Source organism: Bactrocera neohumeralis, chromosome 4 (assembly GCF_024586455.1).
Source record: "Bactrocera neohumeralis isolate Rockhampton chromosome 4, APGP_CSIRO_Bneo_wtdbg2-racon-allhic-juicebox.fasta_v2, whole genome shotgun sequence".
Classification (NCBI taxonomy): domain Eukaryota; kingdom Metazoa; phylum Arthropoda; class Insecta; order Diptera; family Tephritidae; genus Bactrocera; species Bactrocera neohumeralis.
Window position 1 is genome coordinate 23,738,901 of NC_065921.1, and position 19,052 is coordinate 23,757,952.

Genomic DNA, 19,052 nt, shown 5'->3' on the forward strand with positions numbered 1-19,052 from the left:
GGGAAATGAAATTGAAAGTAATAATGTATTTTTTTTATCATTTTGTTTTACAGCTCTTCCGTGCCACTATTATGGACCATTTGTAGCAACCGCGAGCTGACTAGACATCAGGGCGCTCATCTATTACAATCATCTGCGCATCAACTTAGCGCAAATATCGTACAACGTCAATCAAATGTATCGGTTATATACTTTAATATACCAAGTCGTGGTTACTTCATCCGAAGTTTGGCGTTACGCGCAACGACGGCGGATTCGAAAAACGTAAGTTTGCTACGGAGTTACTTTGTAAAACCGAGAAGAAAACTTCGGAGACTGTAAAATATAAAAAAAAAATTATCAGCGTGACGAGCTGAGCCGATCTAGCCATGTGCTTCTATCTCTCCGTCCGTTTGTTTGTATATTCGCAAACTAGTTCCCCAGTTTTTGAATTCTCATTCTGAAATTGTGTACCCGTACCTTCCTCCCCATGAAGGTACCGGAACCGCCCATATTTGATCGCTATAGCATATAGCTGCCATACAAACTGACCGATCCCTCATCGTTCTCACGACAGTCGGATCTACGTAACCGGAACGCACCCGGAATTTTGCCGGCCAAGAACTGCCAACTCGGCAGAATTCTACCGCTACAACAAAAGCAACCGATCCAACTCAAATTTTTGTGTATGGAAAACCTTTTTATTTAACGAGATATCTTCCTGAACTTTTGCATAGATCATTGTCCGATCGAACCACTATAGCATATAGTAGTCATACAAACTCGCTCAAAATCAAGTCCTTGTGTGAAGGACTTTTTTTATTTGATGAAATATCTTCTCACAATTTGGCATGCATTTTTCTCCAAATCAACGGTACAATCTCTGAATGTATTTTTAGATCGGGCAACTATAGCATACTAACCATACAACCTAACCGATAAAAATTAAGTTCTTGTATGACTTACCGATCTAAACGGTAGATCTCCAAAATTACAGCCATTGGCCGGATAAAATCCGGGTCAATTCCGGCGCGTAGAACCGCCTGTTGTGGGAATTGTCCTTTCCTTAACTACATCGACGACATCAAACAATACGCCGACCAGACTTTGGACGCAAATAACTTCCGACAAGCACTGACCGCCATTCACAGTGGAGCCGTTAACATTCCCTCACAGTGAATGGCTTACTTGAAGTCAAACCACCACCCATTGCAGGCGAAGAGCTCGAGTTGCCGCGAAAAACTTCGTTCTTGATAATGTAGCAGGTCAAACTCCTACTTATGCACAATAGACTCTAACATATCTAATATATGTATATCCAGCGTGCAATGAGTTCCCCCATGACACTGGCCACCTCTTTGCATGCCCAGCACCCTTCTCCCTTTGGTCCGACCCCGTCAAAAGAACTCATTTCCTAGGCCTACCGTTGGATGACGTCGATGACTACTTATCTAATCCTTACCATCCTAATGGGGATTAGGTATCCGTTACAACAACAAAAAGTTATTGTATAATAACCTCTTGATTTCTGAAGCTGTTAAATTCTTACAGCTTCCGTGCAACCAAAGTTAATGGACTTTCATATTTTTATTAATATTTACTGTTATTTTTTTCAGCAAAATATTTGCCAGGAGACAGCACACGAAGCAAACACTTTACTGCAGTACAACTTTAGCATCGTAAGAGATTGTGATTAGTGATAGAAGAAGGTAATTCCTGAACAAATACATACATATGCAGAACAACAGCAAATTGAGCAAATTGAGAAAGCCAACTACCAACAAAACCTACTCGTAAATTCTACATACATACACTTACATATACATATAAGTACATGAATATTCGATTTGAAAATGAACAAATATGTATAATTAAAATTTAATTATTGGCCAAGTGTTTGGGGTAAATTAAAAAAAAATATAACATTAAATACATACTTAGTTTAGAATTACTTTACATACTCGTATATACATATATATTATATATAAAATGTTAGAAAAATGATAATAAATCGAATTGTAATGTATATAAAAAAGGCTTATGTAACAATATAAAGACAAAACACAGCATCTTAAAAAGCTGCTGAAACAATATTTTATCCACAGCTAAATTAATTAAAAAATAAATATTTAAATAAAAACTTAACATATAGAATTATGACATTTTATATGGTATTCGAGAGGTCCAGGTGAGATGTACTATATTTAGATAATAGCTATTATATATATATAATTCAAGTCCAAGATTTGTCTTGTCAACAACAATACTGTATTTTTTTAATCAATAAAATAAGTATCACTTTGTTTCTATTATTTCTATTTTATTTGCAATATTGAAAAACACTCGCTTTTCGGACTGTTTTTACTCCAAAGCTTTCACTTTTTTATTGTTTTCTTTACACTGCAGTTTTGCTTTATTCTAAGTTAGCCTTAAAAATTGTTATCCTTAGTTTAGTATAACACAAAAAATATTTTTCCCATTTGCAATTCTTTTCATAAAAATTTACTGGAAAAATTAATCCTACTAGGGCTACGAAATTTGGACTTCCGAAACAACAAATTCACATCGAGTATATATGTCGAGTGCACAAACTTTATATTCCAAATAATTTTTTTACACTTCACAAATTGCACACAAACCACATTTATTTTTCAACACAAACAGTTTTATTGTACGTTTTGTATAGAGAATAATTATTAAATTTTAACTAAAAAGAAAACTTTATACTACACAGCGAATGGCTGATCCTTGCCATCTTCATGGTATTTAATATACGTTTCGCCATGTGTAAAATCTCTGGTACCCTCCAGACGTCCACGCGGCGGTGCTTTATCATAGTCGAACGCTTTCTCTGATTTACCATACAAACGGTTTGCTTCTTCAATTTCATCGCGGTATTTGCCCACCACAACTTTTTTGCCGGTTATTGGATCTGTTATGTCACCCAATGGATAAACAATTTTCTCCACTGTATGCGAAATTAAGCGAGTCAAACGTTGTGGCAATTCTCGTATCAGCACAATATCGCCCGTTTTACACACTTTTTCGGGATCATGAGCAAAGAAGTATTCATCCTTTTTGAAATACTACAAAAGAAACAAAATGTTTTTAATTTTCCTTCTGCATAAAACGTCATGGTACTTACCATATTCAGGTTCTTATCCAACTCCATTTGTCGTATACGTATCTTGGACGCATTTTTCTTAATGCATGGCATGCACTGTCCTAATAATATCGCACCACGTGAAGCCATTTTTTCGTAAATGCAATTATAAAAATTTGATTTCGGAACTTTCTAATAAAGTTTAACAAAACAATGAACGAAACTCTTTTCACTAACACATGTTATCAAAAATGTCAAATGAAAACAGCTGTTCGGGTACCAAACAACTGTCAGCCGCGAGTTCCAATTGAAAAGTTGTTTCTGTTTAGAGATGAAGTTAATTGGATAAAAAAAAATAGCAAAACGTCATTCTTGACATTTCGAAGTGTCAGCTGTTCTGGTGATTTAAATGCAGTGGTTTTTGTTTAAGCATCTAAAAATTGCACAAAAAAGCATCCAAATACAAATTGCGTATGAAAATAAACAAACGTAATCTCATTTCATATTAAAGTGCAAGCAATAAATATATTAAATTAATCAGCTATTGAATGCACTTAAAGCGGTAGAGCGTTTTGTAGGAAAACGCAAACAGCAAAGAAACGAAGTCATGGTAAGTGAAATAAAAGCTTTGTAATAGTTGAAGCCAAATAAATGCGAATATTTATCGTTTTTATTTTCTCTAACAAAGAGCTACGAGGACGACGAGTATCATGTGGACACGTTTCCAAAAGACTTTGGTTACGGTTCATTTGATCAGGATGGCTTGGATGAGCCTGGTATGGGCGGTGGCGAATCTAAACCACGCATACTACTTATGGGCTTGCGACGTTCGGGCAAAAGTTCTATACAAAAAGTTGTCTTCCACAAAATGTCACCGAACGAAACACTGTTCCTTGAGTCAACAAGCAAAATTGTTAAGGATGACATTAACAATTCCAGCTTCGTGCAGTTTCAGATTTGGGACTTTCCCGGACAAATCGACTTCATAGATCCCACATTCGATTCCGATATGATATTCGGCGGTTGCGGTGCTTTGGTATTCGTAATCGATGCGAAGGATGATTACAATGAGGCATTGACAAAATTTAAGAATACCGTTATAAAAGCATATAAAGTAAATCCACGCATAAAGTTCGAAGTCTTCATACACAAGGTATGTAAAAAATGCTTAAAAGTTGAACGTGTGTGGGTAGTGGGTGTTGTCATTGTGTTATCAGTATAATTTGTGAGAAACTGCCAGTTGTTCAGAGTAAATAATATAAAAACATGGAAACGTATAAACATGTGTAACATGTGTTTATGGGTTTTAAAAGTTAACCCTTCAGTAATTTATGGTATTTTATTGCAATTGCGTATTATATGCATACCAAAGTTTATTGTTGCATCGCAGCCCTAAATCTTTTAATTATTTCTTTTTGTATTTCTGCAATAGGTTGATGGTATTAGTGACGACTCGAAAATGGAATCACAGCGAGACATACATCAGCGCGCCTCTGACGATCTTAGCGATGCCGGACTTAACCAGATACATTTGAGTTTTCATTTAACTTCCATATATGATCATTCGATATTCGAAGCTTTCTCCAAAGTAGTGCAAAAATTAATACCACAATTGCCAACATTGGAGAACCTGCTTAATATTTTTATATCGGTAATTAAACTATATTTTTATTAGCTTAGTAAATTTAACAGTTTTAATATATATTATTTTTTTCTTACTTTACTGAAGCATTCGGGTATCGAGAAAGCGTTCCTTTTTGATGTAGTTTCAAAGATCTACATCGCCACCGATTGTTCGCCTGTAGATATGCAAAGCTATGAACTTTGTTGTGACATGATCGATGTGGTCATCGATCTCTCGAGCATTTATAGGTAAATAATAAAAAAAAAGAAAAAATACTTTGAAAGTATTGAATTAATGTATAACATCGCCGCATTTAATTTGCAGCTCGGAGGAAACGGCCTTCGACCATGAAAGCTCTAGTCTCATTAAGCTGAACAACAATACGATTTTGTATTTGCGAGAAGTGAACAAATTTCTTGCGCTAGTATGCATATTACGAGAGGAGAATTTCAATCGACAAGGTGTTATCGACTATAACTTTCTATGCTTCCGCAAAGCTATCAGCGAAGTTTTTGAATTGCGAATGAAAAGCCAAAAACTCGAGACATTAGACGAACAAATTGAACCAGAGGATGATGTTGTGGACGAGGATGAGGATGAGCTTGTTGCACGCGTTAATGAGAATCATTTGAATTAATTTGTTCTTATAACGCGTTTTTTATAAACGAATGTATATGTATTCAAGATGATTTAACGAACAACCATAGTAAGCAGGGCAAAACAGTGTACAAGTTGTTTACATTTTGTGTTAGGCAATTATATGCGATTTAAACCGCAACATGTCACGAAAATATTTTTTATAACGTGCATATGTGTATCTTACAAACGTTACGGCGCACTTATTATCTATACATTTTGTCATATAAGTACAGCTTTACAATATTTTCTTTTTCAAATCACTGTTTTTGTATGTTATTGTGCCTTTATTCTAATTAATATTATTTTATTGCTTAACTTTGCAACAATTAATTTCAAACTAAATATTATGAGTCGAACCGCTTTTCAAAATAAGTAAAAAAATATATATACATATATATCATATTTAAACAGCTTCAAATCACCGTTACCAGTGCAAACAAAAAAAAACACACAAATTGATAAATGCAATAAGTTGAAATGTTCACACTTTTATACTAGCTTAAAATTATTGTACAGCACATATGAAAAATGCGGCAAATTAAGTGAAATTTGTGGCTGTCTTACTTTTGTTATTCATTGAAAAATAAAAATAAAAAACTTTAGTTGCAAAAATACTTTATATAAAAGGAATAAACTCAAACGTACTTCCATTATTTCATTTTGCAAATATCGCAATTTTTTAACTGAACTGCTCTTGGCTTAACTTACTTTTCTTACGTTTACGATTGATATTTTGTTCAATTGCATAACAATAACAGGGTGATTACATATTATTTGTTTCATCTTTTAAGAAATAATAAATGTAACTTCTTATGAGCATTATAGAAATGTAAAAAACAGTAAATGCTTGGACTTCTACAAAAAAATAACTGTAATATACTTACTTATTACGTGTGTTTACAGCGATCACAACCGCGCTCATTGATCTTAACCGAATGGCGTTGTAATGTCTCTAGGCGCGCTTCAAACAATATATCATCAATGGCCTTTTTAGCAAAAATTTTTTGCGTTTGACTTAAACTACGGTATTGGTATGCCCAACTTATACCTAAAATATCAGCTTCATCGTTATATTCTTTAAATTTCTTAAATGGCATGTCTGCAGCTTCATTATGTGCACTTGCGTTGTGGTTCGATGAAGGAGAAGGCGAATATTGGCGTTTTGTACTCTCTTTAGTTGTCAGAAACTAGATATTGTTTCATAAAAATAAACAAACTTACAATTGTCATAATTAAGCAAAAAGTGTGTCTTACTTACCTGCACAACTAGATCATGCTCATCAGCAACAAAATCATCGTCTTGTAAATTTTTATCTGACGTATTATCTTCGATTGAACTATATTTTTTAAACTCGCAATGATTCCAGTCATCCTCATTATCGTCCAGTGGATCATTTTGTTCGTTTAAAAACGAGAGATAATTAAAGTAGATCAATTGATCAGCCGCTTTCCCAACTAAACGCTGTCCTTTCTGCATTTTACTCATTAATTTTCTATAGATAGAGCAGAGTGTGTCGAGTTTTCTTTTAACCATACCAACATCAGCATTTGGATAAATCTCACGCATTTTCTTCACCAACTTTAAATAAGCAGACCGCTTGGCTCTAGCATCTTTATAAAACTCGCTGTCACATTTCCATAGTTCTGGCTTTGACTTGTATAGCTTAATGAATTCTATCCAGAATTTTTGCCTTTTCGTTAGGTTTAAACTTGCTACATCAGCCTCTGCACTGAGTTGATTTATTTCATGTGACACAGGTAGTTTTTCATGCATCGGTATTGCTGGGCTAGATGGTTGCGAATTATTTTCTATCTTTGAGGAGTTCTTCGATGGACTAAACTATTGGAGAAATGTACTATTTTAATATACAAATTAATTATTTTGCAAACTAACAGACTTACTCCCACAACTTCGTTTATTTCTTCATCGATGGCATCGAAATCAGTGTTTTCCATATGATCAGCGGTATTATCAAGCGGGCCATAATCATCTTTATCTTCATCAGCTTCGTTCGAAGTATCAGTTTCCTCTAGGGGATCTTTAGACTCATTTAGAAAGGAAAAATGGTCAAAATATAACCAATTATTAACAGGCTTTCTGCCCAATCTTATGGCTCGTTTCATTTTATGCAATTCCTTTCTATAAGACGTCCGTAGAATATTAATTTTTTTTCTGACCATATCAGCTGTAGGATTAGGATGAACTTCACGCAACTTTTCAACTAGTTCTATGTAAGCATATTTCTTCGCCTTACGATCTTTATACACTGCACTGTTAACTTTCCATAGTTCGGGTTTTGATTTATATAGTTTAATAAATTCGATCCAAAACTTTTGGTTTTCCTTAGTATTCAGAGTCATATTAAAACTTGTTTCATTTATATGCTTTGATTGATCAAGCGTTTCATCCAGTGAAACGTTTAGCGATCTTGTGGAGCTGGTAGAATCCGTCTGAAAACTGCGACTTTTGCTGCTTTTATGCGGCATATACTGCAAAAAAGCATATCATATTTATATAGAGACATGTTTGTTATCAGAGATATATTTACTTCAACAACGTCATCTTCGTTCTCCTCGTCATTGTTTTGGTCTGAATCCTGCTCTTCAGTATCGTAGATTTCATTTAAAAACTTGAAATGTTTGAAATACACCCATCTAGTCTCCGGCTGTTCACCAATCTTAATTTGTTCCTGGGCATTAAAACATAAGCGCCTATAGCACGCGCGAAAACTGTTGATTTTCTTCTTCACCATATCAACATCAGGGTTTGGTTCAATTTCACGCATTTTCTCCACTAAATCCAAATAAGCATGCTTCTTTCCTATCCGATCTTTGTACACTTCACTTCCATACTTCCAAAGCACTGGTTTCGATTTATACAATTTTATGAATTCAATCCAGAATGCTTGTTGAGCGGTTTTTGAGTTATCCATAATAACAAATTTGTTGGAGCAAACAAAACTTAGACCAATATTATTCTACAAACGATTTGAGTAATTTCTGACAAGTCTAAAAATTTGTACAAATTAGTTTTGTGTTTCAAACAATGATTGCCAACATTCCATTATTAGCTAATAATTTTCGTACAGGACGAGTGATGAAAACATTATATATTACTAAATACATTAAAATATTATTATTGACTTTTAGCTAATTATACGATAACTTGGGAAAATACAATTTTTACTTGATTTTATGGCAATTATTATTGAAGCAAAACAAACATCAGAAACTTTTCAATGTGGCAAGACAGTTGATACTCAGCTGTTTGTAACAATTGTATAAACAAATCTAACTATTTCATTCGCACAATTTTTCCCAATCATTTTGACATTTCCTTTCGGCGAATTTCCGTATCAGCGGCTCCAATGAGAGAACGTATGTGCTCCAATACTCCATCCAACAACAATGCGTTGCACTTTCACAAAAACAAAACAAAACGACTGTGATAAACTGTGATAAAAGTTCAGCAAAAAACGTGTAAGCAAATAAAAGTCTGTGAAAAGTGGTGGCAAACTGGATACGTCAATTTATTTAGTTGCTTTCAGAGCGAAGTTGGAGCGAGTCGAGCGAAAGTTTAACTGGTCCGTGGGCGCATTTTCATTTCTGTATCAAATTTTGCAGTGCTTTTCAAGTGTTCATTATAGAGTGTGTCTGTGTGGTTTATGTTTTTTTCACAAGTTATGTGAAAAAAAAATTTACAGAAATAAATTAAGTGAATTTAACTAATATAAAAATATCTGACTGAAAAGTTACGGTACGGAGCTGTTGGGGAAAAAAGTCGAAGCATTGCATAAAAATACTCCATAGGTAATAAAGTGTACAAAGTGCATGATTGTGTTGAAGAAAACCTGTCGTCCAGCCGATTGTATTCTATCCAGACTCTGCAGCTGGAATTGTGCATCTAATTATTGGTATATGTACATATATGCATACATACTTTTTTTATGTGTACATAATAAAGGTTGAATTCATATGTACTGCACGTATTCGAAGTGCCGTTTGTTCGTAATACCCCACAACGTGTTTGAGCGTGTATTGCTGCTGATGCACATAAAATCCGCTAATCGCCTGCAAACCGGCAGACATATTTGATACATACGCACATACATACGTATACGTACTTACATATTGCATACGCGCAAAAGCTTGTACAGATTATAAACGGCAAGTGCATAAATTTGTGGTAAATTCATATAGTGAATCTCAAAAATACGCAAAACGCACTATTACTGATAGTTTAAAGCATTGTTTGTTCAAGTGCGAAACTAAAAAGATTTACATTTATTACGTTTCCAATTGGACTGAAATCAGCTTGGATTTTTGAGCTTTTCAACTTGACCTGCGGTAAGTCAACTTTTCATTACCTACGCCATCTTCCGTAGTTTATCATTTTGTATATACATACATATGTGTGTTGGCATTTCCTTTTCCTGATTGGCTTTCTCTTGCACAAACAAAGCACATTTCTCTCACTATATTGTAAAAACAATGATGTACATACATTCCTTTGTAGTATATTTCTAATAATTACCATTCAGTGAAAATATTCATAAGTAATTAAGTTTTATTTTAGCTGGGAAAGAAACTAATCTTGCATTTAATCAATAGAATTACACATACATACATACATACATATATAGATAATTGACGAGTTGCAGGGAAAGCCTATTGATAAACTAAACATTTGTTTAATAATATCCTTTAAACGACATAAAGCATATCTCTATTTTCTTTTATTTCGGTCTATAGATATACATACTACATACATACATCCATATGTATGATTTGTCAGCTTTTTGTTGAAATTTCTGCAACATTCAAGAAATACATGTACGTATAAAGCTATTGGTGATTGTGTAACGCCCGGCAACAGTAGTATCTAAGAACATACGAATTATCAACACGTTGTGACCGTAAGGGATGTTTCCTTTGATGACAGTCAAGGGTGTTCTTACATACATTTCTACATATTGGGTGCCTCACCCGTGTCCTTGCAACTTTTTGCAAATTTTTGGTGTTATTCTATAAGTAGTAAGACATTGCTTTCGTTATTTATTCCTAGCTAGCAGTTGTTAGATGCGGTTCAATGCGTCAGTCATTTTTATTGTTTAAAAGAGCACGAGTTTATTCTTTGTCTTTCCACATTGATTTTTCCTAAAAATGGCAAAGTTTTCGCATTACCTCTTCCCGTTGTAGTTCAAGGCATGACTCACTGTTCGCAGAAGTATCGACCGCGGTGGTCAGCTGTGTATAAAACTATGTTTGTACATATGTATGTATGTATATGGCATTGCCGGTTCAGTGATTATGTTTCAAAAAGAAAAAAAGTAGCTTTAATTCCATTTTAGGGATAATTGGGGAATTTCAATATTTTGGTAAGATGGTTTTTTTTCTAGATATGAATGAAAAATGTACACATACACATATTTGTCATTGTAGGTAAGCATTTTCTACAGTTTTTTTTTTGGGTGGGTCAATAATTATGTAGCACATACATAATACATATATATTATGTATAATATGTACATATGTATGTATGTATGTGTATCTAAATTATGAGAATAAACATCAGCTGGACGAAAACTTCTAATTGAGACTAATTTTTCATACTTGGGCTAAAAGCAGTGAAGGATGCCTTCAGGCATTGAGCTTCGGTTTTTTAATTAGGGAGTGTGTTGATATCAGTCAATGTGAAAATTATGTTTTTTAAGTTTATGGTTAATATAATTTATCAAATTTATTTAATTTTTTTTTTTTAAATCTTGTCACAAATGATTGTCATATGTTTTCAACAATTAAATACCGTTATAAATAAAAATTTTATTAAAAAAAATAGTTTTAATATTATGAATACTCTTTTGCTAAAAATGTTGTTGTTGATATTTTGTTGGTTTTGTTGCGGAAGGCGGAAAACATTCCCAAAGTAATTTGAAGGCATGCTGCCATTCCGCTTACGTAGAACCGACGGTCGCGGGAATGGTTGATATTTTTTCCTCTTGTTTTGGTTGCTTTTTCGGTTATAAATACTCAATTTCGACCTTTCTTTAATAAATTTGGAATATGAAACAATACGAATGATAAACGGAAAGCTATTATAGTACATAATGAGTAGTATTGGAAAGATAAATGAGTAATATTGGAACGTATTTAAAGCAAAAGTGGTCTTTTCATATAAAGTTTCTATCAAAATTCAGAAAAAATCCAAATTCCATAACTCGAAGTTCTCCATAATTCGTACTCTTGAATTGGCAATAGAAGTTAAATTTCATACACATTTCCTTCTATAACTGTAAGTCTTTCTAACTCAAAGTTTTTTTGTGGATTATGGTGATTCGAGTTAGAAAAGTTCAACTGTATACTCGTATGTATATGTAACTACTTACCTACCCTTCTACATAGGTATATAGGCACATTCTATAATATTTTTTGCTGAATTACAATACCTGGAGAGAAAGGCGTTAACTACTTTGCAAAATATACAACTAATAAGCATATATTTTCATAATTTCTACATGAGCTTATACACATACATACATACATACATACATATGTACACATGTAGATATAAACTCCACCTAACGGGAACAGCCTCTAATCTCTATAAACTGCCGTAAAATCTGAATACGCAGAAAATTATTGTATCTTACACACTTTCTTGCACGCTAACCGAAAGTGCTAACAGTGGTGGATACTCAATTAACTAGAATTTGTACAATACATTTTGCTTTTCTGTATGTGATACTTCCATCAAACAATAAAAACCGACAGAGCACAAATAGATTTGCCGCTACTTTTTCTTTTCGCTAAAACACACACAAAAAAACCGACATGAAAACAAAGTGGTAGCTTTTACCGCCTCTTGTGTCCAACTCTTTGTCTATTTTTCTGCTTTTCATATAAAATTTATCGCTTGCACGTGTTAAAATATACATACATACATAAGTACATACATTTGTAGATATAAATTTTCAGCCACTGTCTGAATGAAAGATACTCAACAACAACAATAAAATATACACACATGTATGTGAATGTGTGTATATAAATTTTTTTTTAGTCAACTACAACCTGCGCTCACAATAATTGGGCCATAGACGCACGCTGTCAATGCTTAATATCTTTCTAAACCGAAATAGCCCTCATGTAAATGCGAGATATTACCATGAATTTCAACCTAATTTTAACACGGACGGACGGGCGGACGTTGTGACTGAAAGTGAGCTGAACACTGTTAGTAATTAGTATACCTTTGCACAGTAGCTCCAAAAATAATCGAAAAAGATTTACTGAATGTATTTTTCGGCTATATTTATGCTAATAATGTCATTCCGATTTGAAAGCCATCCAGTTGAACCATAATAATATCCCAGTTGAAAAATAATAGTACGAGTATCTTTGACAAGGGAGGAAGTAAAGCCAGGGAAGTAACTTCAGGTATATAAGGCTTTGGTTTCCATTTTGACCCCGGTTCCTTTAAACTCTCTCATACTATCTAGCTGGTAAAATTTAATGTCTCTGATGTCTTTAGTTATTGATTTATCGTACCGTTATATGGAGATTGTTTTCATGCTGTCGGTAGAAGCTCCTATAATATTTGCGTTAGACGAATTTGGTTGCTGCAGCTTTAGTAGTTTAGAAGATATGCACGTTAAACTTAGTAGAAGTCGGGCCACGCCCACTTTCTGAAAATGTTTTTTCCCACAGATGCCACGCAATATTTCCAATTTGTTGACTAATGTAAAGAGTCATTATGAAAATTGCCTATATTATTTTCTTTAATTACGCTCAGAATATTCTTTGTCAAAAAGGGGGTTTGAACTTGATCCCCTGAATTTACTCTCAGTTTCCTTATAGATATTGTTTCCGAAAAGTTTTATTGGAAAATAAGCATTATTTCACCTACAAAATTAATTCTCCTGACTTCCTTGTGAATTTTTGTAGTGAAATGTAGGTCTTTCGGTGCCGGAGCTTATTTTTTTTTATCAAATTTTGATATACTTTTTAGAACCGAGCTAACAGCGAATATGGAGAATCCAACATTTACGATGTTAATAATGTTACATAGGAAATTTCAGCGGAATTAAATATGTAGATCGTTAAACTCACCACTTCTGTTTGGACATAGTTTTAATCCACTTGCAAGTAAAAAAAAACGTGTTTTTCGAGATTTTTTTTGGAAAAGGCAATTTATTTAATATTTAAATTAAAAAACATGTACATTTATAGAATTTAATGTATGTATGTATTTTAATAATCGGTTATTTGTTTTTAAAAATTTTGGATTCGCTTGTTCCTGTAACCGATCTCCAGAAGGGCCTCCGAAAAAAGGTGTTTGGCAGTGAGAAAGATTTTTTACTTCAAATAAGCTGAAACCCCAAAATCAAAAACAGTTTATTAGAGTTGCATAGAGGTAATGAACCAACAATTAGTCAACATTTTTATTTGTGACGAACGATCCCAGCGTTTCAGAGGTATTGTCCTCACTGACTCTGAAAACAGAAGAATGCTTTTAAAGTTTCGAACTTATTTTCGAATGCCTTACAAATACGCTCATATCTCCGATACTGTTTGGCGGATTAACTTCAAAATCCGGAAAACGAACTTCAATGTAAAATAATAATGTAAATGCCCATCCGATTATTTTTTTGAGTAACTGTGTGTGTGTAAATATGTATGTACATACGTAGCATACTGTTGTGCATTTGGTGTTACGAAATTCCAATTTTTTCTTTCTTTCAAATTGTTTCATGGCGTTTGGCGTGCGTTTTCTAGAGTAAGTGCGAATGTTAATGCTAATACATAATTTTCAAGTACATTAAAAAGGCAACGCGGCGTGAAGTCGAGGGAGTTTATTGTTTTTGTTAAATTTTCGTTTTTTATTCAACACGAATTCTTAATTTATTCACCCAAATTTTTTCAACATTAAATCGTTAAAACTATTAAACTCTATGAAAAAATATGCTTGGACAGTTATTGTTGTTATTGTATTTGGTAGCATGAAATTCGAGATAAAAGTATACATATATGTACATATATTCCTATTTATGGTAGATATTGTAATCTACTGCTTTATTTTTCAGTGTTTCCACATCTAAACATATTACTTTTAAAATAAGCACAATAATAAAGGTGATCCATTTCAAGGTTCCCTACTTTTTTTTTTGAAGAAAAAGCACAGAAACTTCAAATTTAATGAAAAATGTTTATTATCAAATTATCAAAGAACATTCTTTGACATTTATTTTTTGAAGATTATCTCTTTCAACTGGCGAATGACACGGCTGATGTTTTGCTCCAAAGCCTGAATATTGACCAAGTCTTGCCATAATGCAATGCCAAACAACAATGAACAAAAGTAGCATGATAGCTTGACACGACTCACGCGAGATCTGTCAAAAACACGGTATAGAAAAAAGTACCTCACTGTAGAGGTTAGTACAACTAAAGAACAATAGCGATGACAATAATAAAAATTATATTTTATACTATTCTAGTCTTAAATAGTCGCAAGCTGTTAAATTTAAAAAAGCATTTGAATTTTTTTCGTCGTCCGAATTTTTTTCCACCTTTAGTTTATTTTGTTAGAATACAAATGCTTGGCATCCCTAAATCATATTAATTCTGCGGCTCATATTTTTATGACCACATAGTATGTATGTATGTAAATACAGTATGTACATTTACAAATGCAATATATTTAAATTCATACATACACAGTTATTTATAAATATATGAGCGCATACATACATACATATATGGGCTTTAAGCGCCTCATATTACCACTTATTGTGACATCAATTCTGCTTTCCACTCCATATTCTGTACAAGTGTTTGCAAACATACATACATATATATTTTTTGCCGGACTTAACGGAAGTCATACAATTATTTTAATGCTACCTAGCGTGACACCAACTCACACAAGTGACCACGACAGAGTGGCATTAACAGCTCCAGCCTGAAATATAGAAATTATGTTGCATTTTAAATGCCTTCAACCTGCATTCTATATAGAAAAAAGCGCATAAATGTATGTACGTGAGTCTACAATAGCACAGTAGCGTGCAAAATAAATGCAACGTGTAACTGTGATTGCTTAGTATTGTTATAACTGGGGAAGAAATGTAGAAAATGTTTGAAAAATACATGTCACGAAATTCCACAACAATTCAAAGGTAATTTAAAACGAGTTCTAATAGTAGCAGGAAAATACGGACATGTCTTTGGCTTGACTGCAAGTAATACATTTTTATGCTTGCTCAGGTATTGCTAACCTGAACTAAAAAGTAAAAGTTTGTTGAAATTTAATATGAATGTTTTCAAGTTCCTGGTCTCAAAGATCTCGCTGGAAAGAGATTTCACCAGACGACGAATTAATTCAGTATGCAACGGTACATTATCGTGGTGCAAAAACCAAGAGTTGTCGGCTCATAATTCCGGCCTTTTTTTACGAATAGCTTCGCGCAAACAACGAATAACACTCAAATAATATTCCTTGTTGACGGTTTGGCTGGTCGGAAGGAATTCGGAGTGCACCACAACTCGATAATCGATTAAACTGTCAACAAAATCTTGATTTTTGACCTGCTTTGACGTCGTTTTTTCGGCTTTGGCTCTCCATTGCCACGATATTCGACCGATTGATCGTATGTTTCCGGGTCGTAAACATAAATCAAAGACACTTTACCAGTAATAAGATTCTTAATGACATCCTTGTAGTCGGAAAACATGGTTTCCCAGACGTTAACGTAGCAATGTTTCCGAAAAAATTTAGTGATTTTTTAACCAATCGTGCTTTCACTTTCCTTACGCCCAAATGATCTTTCAAAATGATATTTACTGATCCTCCCAATATTCCAACGATACCAGTAAAATCTCTGACTGTTATTCGTCGATTCTCAAGCACCAATTTCTTTATTTTATTGACTGATTATCAACAAGTTTTGATGGACGTCCTGGACAAGGTTCGTCGTCAACGCGTTCTCGACCCTCTTTGAATAATTTGTACCAATCAAAAACAGTTGCTCGTGACAAACAATTATCATCGAAGGCCTTTTCCAACATTGTGAACCTTTGCGTAATTTAATTTTACTTCTTTGTTGAATAATTTCACTCATCGTAAAAATCGCCGAATGCACTTTACTTCAGAAAGACGAGGGTATACTAAACACCAATGATTATTTTGCTGTGATATTTGGCACAGATGTCACTGACAGTTATAGCAACCTAGAAAAAAATATTTCGACAAACGGGTTTTCGCGCGAAACTTTAAAGTCTTACTATTTTTGACCACATTAGTATGCGCAAACAAAAAAAAAACGATTTTCGGAAATTCACAAGTGGTCTCACTTAAAATAAACACTGAACGATCAAAATCAAGTCTTTGTATAGAATAATTTTTTATTTAATGAGATATCTTCACGAAATTTGCCATGGATTATTGTTCAAGGCAACGATACTATTTTCCAAGACCTCATTTGCTTACCAATTAACCGATCAAACTCAAGTTCTTGTATGGAAGCTTTTTTATTTTTGTTTTCTTTTTGTTGTTATCAGTTTTTTTGCACGCAACTGTATATGTATCGCTAAGCTTATATGCAATATACCTGTATATTTATAAAATAAAATGCAACGTCATGAATTTTAAAATAGGGGCATGTGAGCATACATAGAAACATAACCGTTTATTATTTGATTAAAAAAACGCCAATTTCAGCTGGCTTTTTATTTTTATTTTTTTATTTTTTGGCTTGAAGCATATGAAAGATATCGAACAAAAGTCAAACTATATGAAAATATGTTGATAAAAAGTTAAATCCACAATAAGCTCTTTTAATTGGGTTAAAATTTCTACACACATATGTATATACATACATATACATATGTATGTATGTATGTACATACCGGTATGATTTTCATTTCCACTTTTTCTCATCAATGCTCACATCTGGTAACACATAAACGGATTTTACCTTAATAATTCGTTAATTGGCATTTATGAAAAATTCTCCACTGCATTTTTCTATTCCTCTTTCAATGCTATTATGCTTTATATGCACTTCTTTATTGGCTTATCGCTCATTAGACGCTGCGAAGTGTTTTGTTGCAATAATAAATAACCAGTTTTTTCGTACCAAATTTCGCTTTTGTTTTTACCAGTTATAGTGATTTCTTTTCAAACACCATTTACAGGGTGTTTCGTCACGTGCGTCCCCACGCCCGCTTGTCTATTAAATGTCATTCGCCGTGATGCACAAATCTCATTACACACACGCACACCAATTCATGCACACACACACACACACACACATCTAAGGCCATTCGCTCACGTTAGGTTCGTTGAACGAAAACGTGAAATCCATACAGCGGCTACATCGGCATCTGCATCAGCGCTCGCACCAGTTCCACGGCACGGCAAACATGCCGTGTTTGCGCAGCAAGAATGTGTTGTTGTCATCTATGTTGTGGTCGGTGGCGTCGCCCGCCACCAACGTCGCAAACGCCCATCTAAGCGCACACTGTCCGCTTTTTCACTTTGATGTTGTGTTTTTGTTTTCATTGTTGTTGTTGTTGTATTGAAATCACGTTTCGCCATTGCGAATCATTTACCGCGTCATGTAAAAGCTGCTCGTCGAACCATCAGCCTATCCAATTATTGTTGTTACATACACTGTATGTAGGTATGGATCTTGTTGCACGCCGTCCAACCATGCGACCAGCCCGCTTGACGATCTGTTGTAATCATAAATAAATGCGAGTATCAGCAATTGTTGTTAGTGCCGCTGCTTGTTATTTGCGAAAATGTGAGGCTGCTTGCTTTGAATATCACTTTGAATCGGTACTTCTTGCTCATTTTCCAATATATAGTACATATTTGCATACATACATAAATGTGTATTCATATACATACATACATATGTATGTATGCATTTATTATACACTTGCAACAAGTTGCACGTTGGGTATAATAGTTTTATGCACTTAAAAATTGTTAATAAAAGCTTAACAATAGAAATACATGCATACTTATATCTAATGTCATACTGATGGCAAAAGATAGTAAGACTTTTTAATTTCAATTTCACGCGCAAGCCCATTCGTTCGTTCGGGTCGAGAACGCGTTGACGACGAACCACATCCAGGACGGTCATCAGCATCAACTGATGCTCAACACGACAATAAAATAAAGGAATTCGTGCTTGAGAATAGACGATTAACAGTCAGTAATAATACTAGCTTCGTAGGAATATCGGAAGGATCAGTGAAAGTGATTTTGAAAGATCATTCGGGCCCAAGAAAAGTGAAAGTACGATTGGTCCCAAAATAACTACATTTTTTCGCAAACTGAGTCGTGTTAACGACTGTGAAACAATGCTTTCCGACGTATTAAACGTTATACAACGTATTATTACTGGCGATGGATCTTGGATCTATGCTTACGACCCGTAGACAGAGCGGAAGCCGAAGCCGCAAAAACCAAGCCAAAGCAGGTCAAAAATCAAGGTTCTGTTGACAGTTTTCTTCGATTATTGAGATGTGGAGCACTACGAATTCCTCCGACTGTCCAAACTGTCAACAAGGAATATTATTGAAGCTTTCGTAAAGAGAGGCCTCAGTTTTAGGCTGACAAGTCTTAGTTTTTGCATCACGATAATGCAGCGTCGCATACTGCACTGATTCTTCGTGAATTTTTGCTAAATTTTT

General features: G+C 34.1%; 5 protein-coding genes across 10 annotated transcripts in view; 3 read left to right on the plus strand and 2 right to left on the minus strand.

Annotated features, from left to right (window-relative positions):
- LOC126757499 (uncharacterized) overlaps positions 1 to 2,288 on the plus strand; it is a 42,818-nt gene extending 40,530 nt beyond the window's left edge. For all 5 annotated transcript variants that reach the window (XM_050471441.1, XM_050471443.1, XM_050471442.1 and 2 more), the window contains 2 exons: positions 54 to 264; positions 1,596 to 2,288. In XM_050471441.1, the coding sequence (XP_050327398.1) occupies positions 54 to 264; positions 1,596 to 1,676 (292 nt within the window). In that variant the 3' untranslated portion in view covers positions 1,677 to 2,288. The remainder of the gene's footprint in view (positions 1 to 53; positions 265 to 1,595) is intronic.
- A 334-nt stretch (positions 2,289 to 2,622) lies between these two features.
- On the minus strand, positions 2,623 to 3,369 carry LOC126757521 (28S ribosomal protein S17, mitochondrial). The gene is made up of 2 exons (XM_050471502.1): positions 3,125 to 3,369; positions 2,623 to 3,065 (listed from the first exon to the last, which is right to left on the minus strand). The coding sequence occupies exons 1-2, from the start codon at positions 3,230 to 3,232 to the stop codon at positions 2,706 to 2,708; spliced, it is 468 nt and encodes a 155-aa protein (XP_050327459.1). The 5' UTR covers positions 3,233 to 3,369; the 3' UTR covers positions 2,623 to 2,705.
- A 98-nt stretch (positions 3,370 to 3,467) lies between these two features.
- LOC126757511 (ras-related GTP-binding protein C) lies at positions 3,468 to 5,989 on the plus strand. Its single transcript, XM_050471485.1, has 5 exons — positions 3,468 to 3,692; positions 3,771 to 4,235; positions 4,515 to 4,733; positions 4,812 to 4,954; positions 5,031 to 5,989. The coding sequence occupies exons 1-5, from the start codon at positions 3,690 to 3,692 to the stop codon at positions 5,341 to 5,343; spliced, it is 1,143 nt and encodes a 380-aa protein (XP_050327442.1). The 5' UTR covers positions 3,468 to 3,689; the 3' UTR covers positions 5,344 to 5,989.
- On the minus strand, positions 5,609 to 8,365 carry LOC126757506 (uncharacterized). The gene is made up of 4 exons (XM_050471475.1): positions 7,895 to 8,365; positions 7,248 to 7,835; positions 6,604 to 7,185; positions 5,609 to 6,532 (listed from the first exon to the last, which is right to left on the minus strand). Exons 1-4 carry the CDS (start codon positions 8,276 to 8,278, stop codon positions 6,233 to 6,235), a joined length of 1,854 nt encoding a protein of 617 aa, XP_050327432.1. The 5' UTR covers positions 8,279 to 8,365; the 3' UTR covers positions 5,609 to 6,232.
- Positions 8,366 to 8,685: 320 nt separating this feature from the next.
- Positions 8,686 to 19,052, plus strand: part of LOC126757500 (PDZ domain-containing protein GIPC3-like) — a 70,889-nt gene continuing 60,522 nt past the window's right edge. The window contains exon 1 of one of the 2 annotated variants that reach the window (XM_050471452.1): positions 8,686 to 9,692. The gene's annotated coding sequence lies outside the window, so the exon portion shown is untranslated. The remainder of the gene's footprint in view (positions 9,693 to 19,052) is intronic. The other variant, XM_050471447.1, reaches the window with a different exon arrangement.

What these genes read in the sequence shown, in the direction of transcription:
- LOC126757521 (XM_050471502.1), bottom strand. Translation starts at nt 3,232, where the DNA reads ATGGCTTCACGTGGTGCGATATTATTAGGACAGTGCATGCCATGCATT. An exon ending in TGGATAAGAACCTGAATATG is followed by an intron (nt 3,066 to 3,124) that starts GTAAGTACCATG and finishes TTTCTTTTGTAG; the next exon opens with TATTTCAAAAAGGATGAATA.
- LOC126757511 (XM_050471485.1), top strand. An exon ending in TGCTTAATATTTTTATATCG is followed by an intron (nt 4,734 to 4,811) that starts GTAATTAAACTA and finishes ACTTTACTGAAG; the next exon opens with CATTCGGGTATCGAGAAAGC. An exon ending in GATCTCTCGAGCATTTATAG is followed by an intron (nt 4,955 to 5,030) that starts GTAAATAATAAA and finishes TTTAATTTGCAG; the next exon opens with CTCGGAGGAAACGGCCTTCG.
- LOC126757506 (XM_050471475.1), bottom strand. Translation starts at nt 8,278, where the DNA reads ATGGATAACTCAAAAACCGCTCAACAAGCATTCTGGATTGAATTCATA. An exon ending in ACGAAGATGACGTTGTTGAA is followed by an intron (nt 7,836 to 7,894) that starts GTAAATATATCT and finishes GCTTTTTTGCAG; the next exon opens with TATATGCCGCATAAAAGCAG. An exon ending in AGCATGATCTAGTTGTGCAG is followed by an intron (nt 6,533 to 6,603) that starts GTAAGTAAGACA and finishes AACAATATCTAG; the next exon opens with TTTCTGACAACTAAAGAGAG.